Source organism: Haliotis rubra, unplaced genomic scaffold (genome assembly GCF_003918875.1).
Source record: "Haliotis rubra isolate DU_JTF1 unplaced genomic scaffold, ASM391887v1 Scf443, whole genome shotgun sequence".
Classification (NCBI taxonomy): domain Eukaryota; kingdom Metazoa; phylum Mollusca; class Gastropoda; order Lepetellida; family Haliotidae; genus Haliotis; species Haliotis rubra.
The window spans coordinates 825939-840166 of NW_025767128.1; the positions used below are offsets into that span (position 1 = coordinate 825939).

Consider the following 14228-nt stretch of genomic DNA (forward strand, 5'->3'; position numbering starts at 1 on the left):
TCTGAGGAACCTGGCACGAGGAAGGGATGCATTCCTACATCAGAAACTGAAGTTAATAATGTATTCAAATCTACGGTATTTCAAGACAATGTTTTGCTAGTGTTGTTCTTTGGCACTGTGACGTCACCTGAACATCTCGACGTTGACCGTGACGCCCACGTTTTGCGTCCTGAAGATTTGCTGCATCTGTAGAAGATGAACATGAGTTTATCTAATACAAATGTTAACGTTTGTTACAAGTTCCTCCTTAATTTAACACTTGTTGATTACTTAAATCAGTTCCCTAATAGCTATATACTTCAGCGTTAGTTCATGAATGTTAAAATATGCATGTGCGTGCGTCCGTGCGCGCGTGCATGCGTGCGTGTGTGTGTGTTTCGGTTGTTTTAGCTTCTAAATTCCGACTGCAGTTAAAGAGCGTTCTGGGGGCGCTATACGACTTCTCATCGGAATTGTGATAATGTCTGCAACCTTTAAGATTTCGAAATGTTTTGTGGTGGATACGTTGCGGACACCAAAGTAATGACCGATGCAATACCCTTCTTTCATCTGTTCCTTTGGCATTTTAGAAGTTGGAGAGTGATATTAAAGGCCACATACTTTTTATTGGTGGCATCTTCTTTATTCTATATTGATGCGACGTTTTGGTATTAGATATATCCTTATGCCGTTGTCGCGTCACTCTTGCTTGGCAACGGTAAAAGGATCTACACTGAAACATTGCATCATAATAGTATAAAGAGGTTGTGATCCGTAAAAGTATCTGGCTTTTATTTTGTTTATTTTGACTTGTACAATATGTTCACATGGGTTTTTCATTGTTTGTTTGTTTTGTTCTGGGAAGCAATTGACCAGCCTTTGCATGTATTAATGGAGGATGCCACACGTGGATGAGCACACCCTTTCTCGAACACCTGCTATCATCACTATTTGATGATAAACACTTGCTCATGATATAGTCGGAGTCGTACAATGGACTCTGTTTTCGGAGATTTCTTGTGTGTATATGAAGGGTTTGCTCGCTGTTATTTAAATATTCCAGTTGAAATGCATCAACGTCGATGATGATACGTTACGTGCCTGGATTGTGACGTCTGATTGCAGTGACATGAACTGGGAATATCTCTGATAGGCGTAGACCTGTTCCCACGTCCTGTTCAGGAGCTCGTAAGATCCTGTCCAAATGTCAGCTGTAGGGAACACAGACAAGTGAGTGAGTCAGTTTAGTCCGTTTAGGACCGTCTTTAAAAGCATTCCATCAATATCACGGCTTGGGACACCAGTTACGGGCTTCACATATTGTACCCATGTGGGGAATCGAACCAGGGTCTTCGGCGTGACGAGCGAACGCTTTAACCACTAGGCTACCCCACCGCCTCACACAGTAACAATGCATGTCGGACACATTCATATTGAAGCAGAAGTGTATCTAGTACACCTGAGATCAAAACAATCTAAATACATATACATAATTACAAAAGTTATTTTTCACTGAAAGGTCTTGCAATGTCGAAGATGAAAGATAACAACGTTCTTACATGAAAATGCCTTACATGATTAGTGTTTTGACATACATATAACATAATAACACTGTGAATAATACAACTATTTGCATTAATTAACAGTACCACTATTTGATTTAACCCCACTTGGGAAACTTGTCTCATAAATGTAGAAGTCTTGTAATAATTGAATAAAGTATATATTTTTAATATGAACTAATTCTGGTAACATGTTAAATGGTATAATGAAACAGTGATGATCAGTTTCATGTGTAAACTTATAAACACAGAGATGGATCACTATAAACAATATTAATTAATTAAATAAACCGGTTTACCAATGGTTATACTAAAGGAAACGGTGACGCTGATCTCGCCCGAATCTCCTTTCAAATTGACAGACATCGATACATTTCTTTCTCCATATTCTCCTTTGGTGACATTCAGGATTCCATCAGGCAGAAGCTTCAGCATCAAGTCTGGTTTGCCATAAGGGGAAATTATATCACCACGTGTGAATATACAGTATTAGTTGGTCATGGATGGTAATCAGTGCGGTTTAGAAACCATGGACAGACAGCTTACTTTAATTGTGATGAAAATCTCGAATAACTTTATAAAACGTAAACTGCTTCAGGTAATATAGATGTGTTAGTGTTTACATCAATTAGATTCTGTTCGATCCAAATCAAAACAGACTTCCAAGACATTATATAAATCTTTCTTTAGACAACACTGATTCGAAGGTCGAAGCATGTCAACGGATATTTAAACATTGCCGAAGACAATATAAAAAGGCTCACAACTACAACCAGTGTGTGTTTTTCGTAAAGAAGATCTTAATTACCTTCATCCGTAACGTAGAAGAGATCCGACATGTCATATTCTTTGCTTATCCGACAGTTTAGTTTACCGACGGGGTTTCCAATGTGTTGATAATTGACGTAAATATGTTCTCTCATGTCACAGCTCAAGAATAAAAATTCTATTTTGACTGTCACCACAGTTGTCAATTTCGGAATACCAGTATCTTTGATCTGCAAAATAAACCAGAAATGTGTCGGCGTAAAAATATATTAAGAATGGAAATATGACAGAATCGTTATCTGTTCAACCTAAATGAACAAAGGTTCTCCTGTACAGCTTAATGAACAAACGTTTTCACCTTTACAGCTTAATGAAAAAAATGGTTTCACCCGTACAGCTACTAGAACAAATGTTTTCTCCTGTACAGCTACAAGAACAAATGGTTTCACCTGTACAGCTACAAGAACAAATGTTTAAACCTGTACAGTCTAATCATGTACACGTACTGCAGTGTGTTTACTGGATATATTGCCGAATAGTTCAGTAAGACACGTAATGGACATGAAATATCAGAAATGAAAAAATGAAAGATTTCAATATTGCGTAATGATCATTGAGAAGGTATGCGGCAACAATGTGCATGTATATTGATATATGGCAGCGTCATTTATTGTTAAATGTTTGAATAGTTTTGGTACTGTTGTCAAGATTCAAGGGGCGGTTGGGTAGCCTAGTGTTTAAAATGTTCGCTCGTTACGCCGAAGCCCCGGGTTCGATTCCCCACATGGGTACAGTGTGTGAAGCACATTCCTGGTGTCACCCTCCGCGATACTGCTGGAATATTGCTAAAAGCGGCGTAAAACTCACTCACTCCAGATTCAGTTGAGGTCAACAAGTCACCGTGTGTCCAATATTCAGATGCATATGGAGTCAGGTGTAATCTGGAGGCTCATAAAACAGCATATATCATATTGTAGAACTGCTTACCTTCTGGAAGGTTCTTCATATTATATAAGTTGGTGGAGCGCATGCTTCTATCATATCACATTACCTCAAGACCAGACCCTGGTTATCAATCTTGGGTTATTTTGGAAGGTTGACCACTGTTGTTGTTGAGTTAATATTGTTCGTAATAACGTCTATTACTATTACTGTACTACTGCCGCTGTTGCCGTTGCTGCTGGTGCTACCACTACTACTACTGCTGCTACCACTACTACTGCTGCTGCTACCCCTACTACTGCTGCTGTTACCACTACTACTGCTGCTGCTACTACTACTACTACTACTACTGCTACCACTACTACTGCTGCTGCTACCACTACTACTACTACTGCTGCTACCACTACTACTGCTGCTACTACTACTACTACTACTGCTGCTACAAATACTACTGCTGCTGCTACCACTACTACTACTGCTGCTGCTACTACTACTGCTGCTGCTGCTGCTACCACTACTACTACTGCTGCTGCTACCACTACTACTGCTGCTGCTACCACTTCTACTACTGCTGCTGCTACCACTACTACTACTGCTACTACCACTATATGGTTGATTGTTATTTTATTTCATATTGTGTTTGTAATCGTACTGCATTCGTTAATGCCTCTCTACTGTTTACTTACACTGTAGTTTTTTGCTGTAATGTGAATTGATTTCTAAACCGGTTTAATTTCACAACACAATTGTACAATTGCTGTCTGTTGGTTTTACACTGCATTCGTTTGCGTAAACAATTCTTGATGAAAATGTTTCAATTTGGCAAACGACGAGTAACATTGTATTTACAGAAATAGATAAAAGTGACGTTCAGTCATGCAATACCTCAATATCTACTGATATATCCTTCTCGTTCCCATCAATAAAGTTCACCACTAGTTGTCCTGTGTACATGGTGATACCAACTTGAGGCTGAGGGACTAGAAAAGAAACAAAAAGTAAAACTGCAACACCGTGTAGTCTATACAATATTCTGGAGTATGTTCATAAAACGATCTTAGGCCTCAACTATCGTACGGTTGGTGTATAATCTGAGTTTGAACGGATTCGTGTCCCGATGACAGAGGTAACGTACAAAACCATTACCGCTCATTGTACATACGAATGGGTGTCTCTTGTGATCACTATGAACACAATTCCATTCCTACCCCGCTTGCAGCGATATTTTACGCCATAGTGTTTTCCACAAACTGTTTCACCCAACATATATCAAAGGGATTTTTCAAGCTAAAGGTTTGTGTGGAGACTTCATGATCAATCTTCGGTCTCTGATAGCACCAGTCAATTCAGCTTGTACCACCCGTATACCGCTCAAAACTCAGTGGTAATCAAATATTACCTCTGATGTCGTACGTCACATTGTCGTTATCTGAAACGCCGAACACCTTGGGGATGTTGACATGAACCTGAGGGCCCTGTGTAGCGACGTTGACAACGTACGTCTTTGACGTCATCTCTACTTTAGGGGCGGTGTTGAATGTGACGCTAAACACTATCGTGTCATTTCTTGGGTGCATGTCGTTCTCCTTGGCTATCAATGTAACCTGAAATGAAACAACAGACTTCACTACAATACTGAGAGACAACGAAAACAAACAACACAATATTTGGTACATGTATAATGTTGACGGCTCCTTTAGATCTGTGTGATAATGTACGTCTCCTGCTGCAATATGAATTGCATTAAGAGTTGTGTTCAGAGGACTATGAACCCGTGAAGATCCTGGGTAATCCCTTTCTGTTACCTGTATTATCATTCACATGGTTCTTGGCGACAATGAACCCAAATAAATTGCTCGATGCTCATGCTGTTGATTACTGGATTGTCTGGTCTAGACTAAATCATTTACAATCTGTAAATAATCGAATCTGGTTTTTCGATCAACAGCATGAGCATCAATCTACACAATTGGGATGCGATGACATGTGTCAACCAGGTCAGCGAGCCTGACCACCCGATCCCGTTGCTCGCCTCTTAAGACAAGCATGGGTTACTGAAGATCAATTGTAACTCGAATCGTCGTGGGTCCATTGTCGCCAAGAACCCTGCAAATGATGATACGGGTAAACAGAAAGGGAATGCCCTCAACGGGAACTGGGATTCCCTGACAGTCCGCATAGGTGAAAGTAGTGTTCTTTGACTGTCGTAACTTAATAGCACGCGGCCAGTTCAGCTGATCTGAATGCAGGAATTATAAAGTACACAATGATTATTCAATTTAAAATTACTCGTGTATCTTACCTGTGAAACTGGTTTGTCTGGAAAATTAAGCCTGTTGAATGTTGCATTAACGTGCACACACGTTTGCCAAAGGCGATAGTCGAGGTTGAGACAAAACAAATTCTCCACCTCTTCTTGAACGATCTGGAACTCAATGGAGTCGTCTTTGTCATGACAGTAGGAACTCGCGTTGGTGTAGTACATGTCTAGACACACTATGGGCTTCTTCCTGTCTAGCATGTCCAACTGGTAAGTCAGGGGGTGGACTCCGGGTTTACACTGTGGGGCTTTGGACTCTGTAAAAATATCAAAATTTCTTGGTTAAGTTATTCAATGTTTTTAATCATAATCAGTAGTGATGTATATTTTACACATTGTTTCTACCATCCCCGCATGAAACCTGAAGCAGGTAAAACGGGGTTGCTATGGTAACATAGAACCAAGACGTCGGAGTACGCTATCGGTCATAACTGTTGTCGTAATTGCTACAGGCAAGCAGCTAGCGGAATTGGAGATCAGACTGACCGATTTGATGCATATCATTGTATCCCTGTTGCGTAGACCTGTGGTCAAGGCCTCAGTCACTGGATTGCCTGGTCCAGACTCTATTATTGTCAGACCGACCTAATATAACGGAAAGGAGGAAGGAGGGAGGAAAGAGGAAGGAGGATGACAGAAATGGAATGGAGGAGAGGAGGAAAGGAGAGAGGAAGGAATGGATGAGGATGATGGAGAGGATGGATGGAGGATGGAGGAGAGGAAGGAGGAAAGAGATGGAGGAGAGGAGGAGATGAGATGGAAGGATGGATGGAGGAGGAGGAGGATAAAGAGGATGGATGGAAGGAGAGGAAGGAAGAGGAGAGGAGGAATGAGATGGATGGAGGAAAGGAGACAGAGGAGAGGAAAGGAGAGGAAGGAGATGGAATGGAAAAGATCTGATGACAGAGCCGACGACCTGAGAACTGCCCGACGACCTGACGACTGATCTGACCAAAGATAACTGATACGAGAACCACGATAACGACGAGAACGATGACCCGGATAACGATTTAACGACGACAAAAGCCGGAAAGATGAGAACGATGAAAGCCAAAAAAGCTTTAACGACGAAATGGATGACGATAATCTGATTTATCGCCGACGATAACGATATTGCCGTGAGCTGGTGAGAACGATGCAAAAGCCGATATTTTGACTGATATGCCGGATGACCCAAAAAAGCGGGAAAGATGACGATGCAAAAAAGCCTGGTGATGAATTGATGCCGAAAGAGATGACGATGATGAAAAAAAAAAAAGCGAGATGAGAACGATGAGAGATGAGACGACGATAGCCGGATTTCGATGACGAAAGCCGGATGAGGCGGATGACGAGCGGATGACGAAGCAAAAGATGACGATGAAGCAAAAGCGGAAAGGATGATGAAAGGACGAAGGAGGAGGAAAGGAAAGGAGGAGAGGAGGATGGAGAGCGGAGTGGAGGAGGAGGAGGATGAGGAAGGAGGAGGAGGAGGAGGAGGAAGGTGGAGGGTGGAGGATGGAGGAGGAGGAGGAGGATGGAAGGAGGAAGGGAGACGAGAATCCGATTCATGAGCCTGACGAGACCTGACTTAATCGACATCTGAGAACTGATCAGGACAGCCTAGAATATAGAAACAGTGAACTGTAAAGTTAAGCATAAAATGTTTCCATGTATCATATATTCTGTATAAGTACTATAACACACAAAGTGTCATCCATGTATCATGTATTACATCAACCGATGTGTTATATAGTCTGTCTAGTATCAAGTGTGTCTCATATGTCATATGTGCTGGCTGTATTACATCCCCGCGAGCCATGTATGCTGTGATACATCCACAATGCCTGAATGTGTTATATGTGTTATATGTGATATATATGACGTGTTGCACTCACAGTGTCCCCATTTGTCATTCATATATTCCGATTTATGATCTATCTATATATGATGCATTGTATCAACGGTATCCATGCATATCATATATGATGTATTGTATCAAAGGTACCCCTGTGTGTCAGATATGGGTGATTGTATCAACGGTATCCTTGCATATCATATATGATGTATTGTATCAACGTTATCACTGCGTGTCATATATGATGTATTGTATCAACGGTGTCCCTGCGTGTTATATATGATGTATTGTATCAACGGTATCCCTGTATGTCATATATGATGTATTGTATCAACGGTACCCCTGCTTGTCATATATGATGCATTGTTTCAACGGTATCCATGTATATCATATATGATGTGTTGTATCAACGGTATCCTTGCATATCATATATGATGTATTGTATCAACGGTACCCCTGCATGTCATATATGATGTGTTGTATCAACGGTATCCCTGTATGTCATATATGATGTATTGTATCAACGGTATCACTGCATGTCATATATGATGTGTTGTATCAACGGTATCCATGTATGTCATATATGATATATTCTATCAACGGTATCCCTACGTGTCATATATGATGTTTTGTATCAACGGTATCCCTGCATGTCATATAGTATGTATTGTATCAACGGTATCCCTGTATGTCATATATGATGTGTTCTATCAACGGTGTTCCTGCGTGTCATATATGATGTATTGTATCAACGGTATCCCTGTATGTCATATATCACGTAATGTATCAACGGTATCCCTGTATGTCATATATGATGTATTGCACCAACGATATCCCTGCATGTCATATATGATGTATTGCACCAACGATATCCCTGCATTTCATATATGATGTATTGCACCAACGATATCCCTTCATGTCATATATGATGTATTGTATCAACGGTATCCCTGCGTGTCATATATGATGTATTGTATCAACGTTATCCCTGCGTGTCATATATGATGTATTGTATCAACGTTAACCCTGCGTGTCATATATGAAGTATTCTGTTAACGGTATCCCTGTGTCTCATATATGCTGTATTGTATCAACGGTATCCCTGCATGTCATATATGATGTATTGTATCAGCGGTATCCTTATGTATTATATATACTGTTTTGTATCAACTGTATCCCTGCGTGTCATATATGATGTATTGTATCAACGGTATCCCTACGTGTCATATATGCTGTATTGTATCAACGGTATCCCTGCATGTCATATATGATGTATTGTATCAACGGTATCCTTATGTATTATATATGCTGTATTGTATCAACTGTATCCCTGTATGTCATATATGATGTATTGTATCAACGGTATCCCTACGTGTCATATATGGTGTATTGCACCAACGGTATCCCAGCATGTCATATATGATATATTGTATCAACGGTATCACTACGTGTCATATATGATGTATTGTGTCAACGGTATCCCTTTGTGTCATATATGCTGTATTGTATCAACGGTATCCCTGCATGTCATATATGATGCATTGTATCAACGGTATCCTAATGTATTAAATATGCTCTATTGTATCAACTGTATTCCTGCGTATCATATATGATGTATTGTATAAACGGTATCCCTACGTGTCTTATATGATGTATTGTATCAACGGTATCATTGCATATCATATATGATGTATTGTATCAACGGTACCCCTGCGTGTCATATATGATGTATTGTATTAACGGTATCCCTGTATGTCATATATGATATATTGTATCAACGGTATCTCTGCATGTCATATATGATGTGTTGTATCAAAGGTATCCATGTATGTCATATATGATATATTCTATCAACGGTATCCCTACGTGTCATATATGATGTATTGTATCAACGGTATCTCTGTATGTCATATATGATGTTTTGTATCAACGGTATCCATGTATGTCATATACGATGTATTTTATCAACGGTATCCCTGTATGTCATATATGATGTATTCTATCAACGGTACCCTGTATGTCATATATGATGTAATGTATCAACGGTATCCCTGTGTGTCATATATGATGTATTGTATCAACGATATCCCTCCATGTCATATATGATGTATTGTATCAACGGTATCCCTGCGTGTCATATATGATGTATTGTATCAATGGTATCCCTACGCGTCATATATGATGTATTGTATCAACGGAATCACTGCGTGTCATATATGATGTATTGTATCAACGTTATCCCTGCGTGTCATATATGATGTATTGCACCAACGGTATCCCTGTGTCTCATATATGCTGTAGTGTATCAACGGTATCCCTGCATGTCAGATATGATGTATTGTATCAACGGTATCCTTATGTATTATATATGCTGTATTGTATCAACTGTATCCCTGCGTGTCATATATGATGTATTGTATCAACGGTATCCGTACGCGTTATATATCATGTATCGTATCAACGGTATCCCTTTGTGTCATATATGCTGTATTCTATCAACGGTATCCCTGCATGTCATATATGATGTATTGTATCAACGGTATCCTTATGTATTATATATGCTGTATTGTATCAACGGTATCCCTGCGTGTCATATATGATGTATTGTATCAACGGTATCCCTGTATGTCATATATGATGTATTGTAGCAACGGTATCCCTGCATGTCATATATTCTGTATTGTATCAACGGTATCCATGTATGTCATATATGATGTATTGTATCAACTGTATCCTTGCATATCATATATGATGTATTGTATCAACGGTATCCCTGCTTGTCATATATGATGTATTGTATCAACGGTATCCCTGTATGTCATATATGATGTATTGTATCAACGGTATCATTGCATATCATATATGATGTATTGTATCAACGGTATCCCTGCTTGTCATATATGATGTATTGTATCAACGGTATCCCTGTATGTCATATATGATGTATTGTATCAACGGTATCCCTGCATGTCATATATGATGTGTTGTATCAACGGTATCCATGTATGTCATATATGATGTATTGTATCAACGGTATCCCTGTATGTCATATATGATGTATTGTATCAACGGTATCCCTGTATGTCATATATGATGTATTGTATCAACGGTATCACTGTATGTCATATATTCTGTATTGTATCAACGGTATCCATGTATGTCATATATGATGTATTGTATCAACGGTATCCTTGCAAACCATATATGATGTATTGTATCAACGGTACCCCTGCTTGTCATATATCATGTATTGTATCAACGGTATTATTGCATATCATATATGATGTATTGTATCAACGGTATCCCTGCGTGTCAGATATGGGTGATTGTATCAACGGTATCCTTGCATATCATATATGATGTATTGTGTCAATGTTATCACTGCGTGTCATATATGATGTATTGTATCAACGGTATCCCTGCGTGTCATATATGATGTATTGTATCAACGGCATCCCTGCATGTCATATATGATGTATTGTATCAACGGTATCCATGTATGTCACATATGATGTATTGTATCAACGGTATCATTGCATATCATATATGATGTATTGTACCAACGGTATCACTGCATGTCATATATTCTGTATTGTATCACCGGTATCCCTGTATGTCATATATGATGTATTGTATCAACGGTATCCCTGTATGTCATATATGATGTATTGTATCAACGGTATCACTGCATGTCAAATATTCTATATTGTATCAACGGTATCCATGCGTGTCATATATGATGTATTGTATCAACGGTATCCTTGCATATCATATATGATGTATTGTATCAACGGTACCCCTGCTTGTCATATATGATGCATTGTATCAACGGTATCCATGTATGTCATATATGATGTGTTGTATCAACGGCATCCTTGCATATCATATATGATGTATTGTATCAACGGTATCCCTGCATGTCATATATTATGTATTGTATCAACGGTATCCCTGTATGTCATATATGATGTGTTCTATCAACGGTGTTCCTGCGTGTCATATATGATGTATTGTATCAACGGTATCCCTGTATGTCATATATGACGTATTGTATCAACGGTATCCTGTGTCATATATGTGTATATATGATGTATTGCACCAACGATATCCCTGCATGTCATATATGATGTATTGCACCAACGATATCCCTGCATGTCATATATGATGTATTGCACCAACGATATCCCTGCATGTCATATATGATGTATTGTATCAACGGTATCCCTGCGTGTCATATATGATGTATTGTATCAACGCTATCCCTGCGTGTCATATATGAAGTATTGTGTAAACAGTATCCCTGTGTCTCATATATGCTGTATTGTATCAACGGTATCCCTGCATGTCATATATGATGTATTGTATCAGCGGTATCCTTATGTATTATTTATGCTGTATTGTATCAACTGTATCCCTGCGTGTCATATATGATGTATTGTATCAACGGTATCCCTACGTGTCAGATATGGTGTATTGCACCAACGGTATCCCTGTGTGTCATATATGCTGTATTGTATCAACGGTATCCCTGCATGTCATATATGATGTATTGTATCAACGGTATCCTTATGTAGTATATATGCTGTATTGTATCAACTGTATCCCTGTATGTCATATATGATGTATTGTATCAACGGTATCCCTACGTGTCATATATGATGTATTGCACCAACGGTATCCCAGCATGTCATATATGATATATTGTATCAACGGTATCACTGCGTGTCATATATGATGTATTGTGTCAACGGTATCCCTGTGTGTCATATATGCTGTATTGTATCAACGGTATCCCTGCATGTCATATATGATGTATTGTATCAACGGTATCCTAATGTATCAAATATGCTGTATTGTATCAACTGTATTCCTGCGTGTCATATATGATGTATTGTATAAACGGTATCCCTACGTGTCATATATGATGTATTGTATCAACGGTATCCTTGCATGTCATATATGATGTATTGTATCAACGGTATCCCTGCGTGTCATATATGATGTATTGTATCAACGGTATCCCTGCGTGTCATATATGATGTATTGTATCAACGGTATCTCTGCATGTCATATATGATGTATTGTATCAACGGTATCCATGTATGTCATATATGATATATTCTATCAACGGTATCCCTACGTGTAATATATGATGTATTGTATCAACGGTATCTCTGTATGTCATATATGATGTTTTGTATCAACGGTATCCATGTATGTCATATACGATGTATTTTATCAACGGTATCCCTGTATGTCATATATGATGTATTCTATCAACGGTACCCTGTATGTCATATATGATGTATTGCACCAACGATATCCCTGCATGTCATATATGATGTATTGTATCAACGGTATCCCTGCGTGTCATATATGATGTATTGTATCAACGGTATCCCTACGCGTCATATATGATGTATTGTATCAACGGAATCACTGCGTGTCATATATGATGTATTGTATCAACGTTATCCCTGCGTGTCATATATGATGTATTGTATCAACGGTATCCCTGTGTCTCATATATGCTGTATTGTATCAACGGTATCCCTGCATGTCATATATGATGTATTGTATCAACGGTATCCTTATTTATCATATATGCTGTATTGTATCAACGGTATCCCTGCGTGTCATATATGATGTATTGTATCAACGGTATCCGTACACGTTATATATCATGTATCGTATCAACGGTATCCCTGTGTGTCATATATGCTGTATTCTATCAACGGTATCCCTGCATGTCATATATGATGTATTGTATCAACGGTATCCCTGCGTGTCATATATGCTGTATTGTATCAACGGTATCCCTGCGTGTCATATATGATGTATTGCACCAACGGTATCCCTGCGTGTCATATATGTTGTATTGTATCAACGGTATCCCTACGTGTCATATATGATGTATTGCACCAACGGTATCCCTGCATGTCATACATGATGTATTGTATCAACTGTATCCTTGTGTATTATATATGCTGTATTCTATCAACGGTATCCCTGCGTGTCATATATGATGTATTCCACCAACGGTATCCCTGTGTGTCATATATGATGTATTGTGTCAACGGTATCCCTGTGTGTAATATATGCTGTATTCTATCAACGGTATCCCTGCGTGTCATATATGCTGTATCGTATCAACGGTATCCCTGCGTGTCATATATGATGTATTGTATCAACGGTATCCCTACGTGTCATATATGATGTATTGCACCAACGGTATCCCTGCATGTCATATATGATGTATTGCACTAACGGAATCTCTGCGTGTCATATATGATGTATTGCACCACCGATATCCCTGCATGTCATATATGATGTATTGCACCAACGTAATCTCTGCGTGTCATATATGATGTATTGCACCAACGGTATCCCTGCGTGTCATATATGCTGTATTGCACCAACGGTATCCCTGCATGTCATATAAGATGTATTGTATCAACTGTATCCTTGTGTATTATATACGCTGTATTCTATCAACGGTATCCCTGTGTGTCATATATGATGTATTGCACAAACGGTATCACATATATGATGTACGGAATCTCTGCGTGTCATATATGATGTATTGTGTCAACGGTATCCCTGTGTGTAATATATGCTGTATTGTATCAACGGTATCCCTGCATGTCATATATGATGTATTGTATCAACTGTATCCCTGCGTGTCATATGTGATGTATTGTATCAACGGTATCCCTACGTGTCATATATGATGTATTGTATCAACGGTATCCCTGCGTGTCATATATGATGTATTGTACCAACGGTATCCCTGCATGTCATATATGATGTATTGTATCTA

At 38.9% G+C, this 14228-nt stretch overlaps 2 protein-coding genes across 2 annotated transcripts in view; both read right to left on the minus strand.

The window, feature by feature from the left end:
• Positions 1-14228, minus strand: part of LOC124289577 (adhesion G-protein coupled receptor F3-like) — a 155478-nt gene that overhangs the window by 133379 nt on the left and 7871 nt on the right. The gene's annotated exons all lie outside the window — the stretch shown is intronic.
• On the minus strand, positions 2342-5825 carry LOC124289573. The gene is made up of 4 exons (XM_046726140.1): positions 5554-5825; positions 4651-4855; positions 4137-4231; positions 2342-2539 (listed from the first exon to the last, which is right to left on the minus strand). Exons 1-4 carry the CDS (start codon positions 5770-5772, stop codon positions 2342-2344), a joined length of 717 nt encoding a protein of 238 aa, XP_046582096.1. The 5' UTR covers positions 5773-5825.

Bases quoted from the DNA above. Each gene is read 5' to 3' on its own strand.
- LOC124289573 (XM_046726140.1), bottom strand. From the start codon at position 5,772: ATGCTAGACAGGAAGAAGCCCATAGTGTGTCTAGACATGTACTACACC. The intron at 4,856-5,553 runs GTAAGATACACG...GTTTCATTTCAG, and splicing joins CAGACAAACCAGTTTCACAG to GTTACATTGATAGCCAAGGA. The intron at 4,232-4,650 runs GTAATATTTGAT...TTTCTTTTCTAG, and splicing joins TGTGACGTACGACATCAGAG to TCCCTCAGCCTCAAGTTGGT.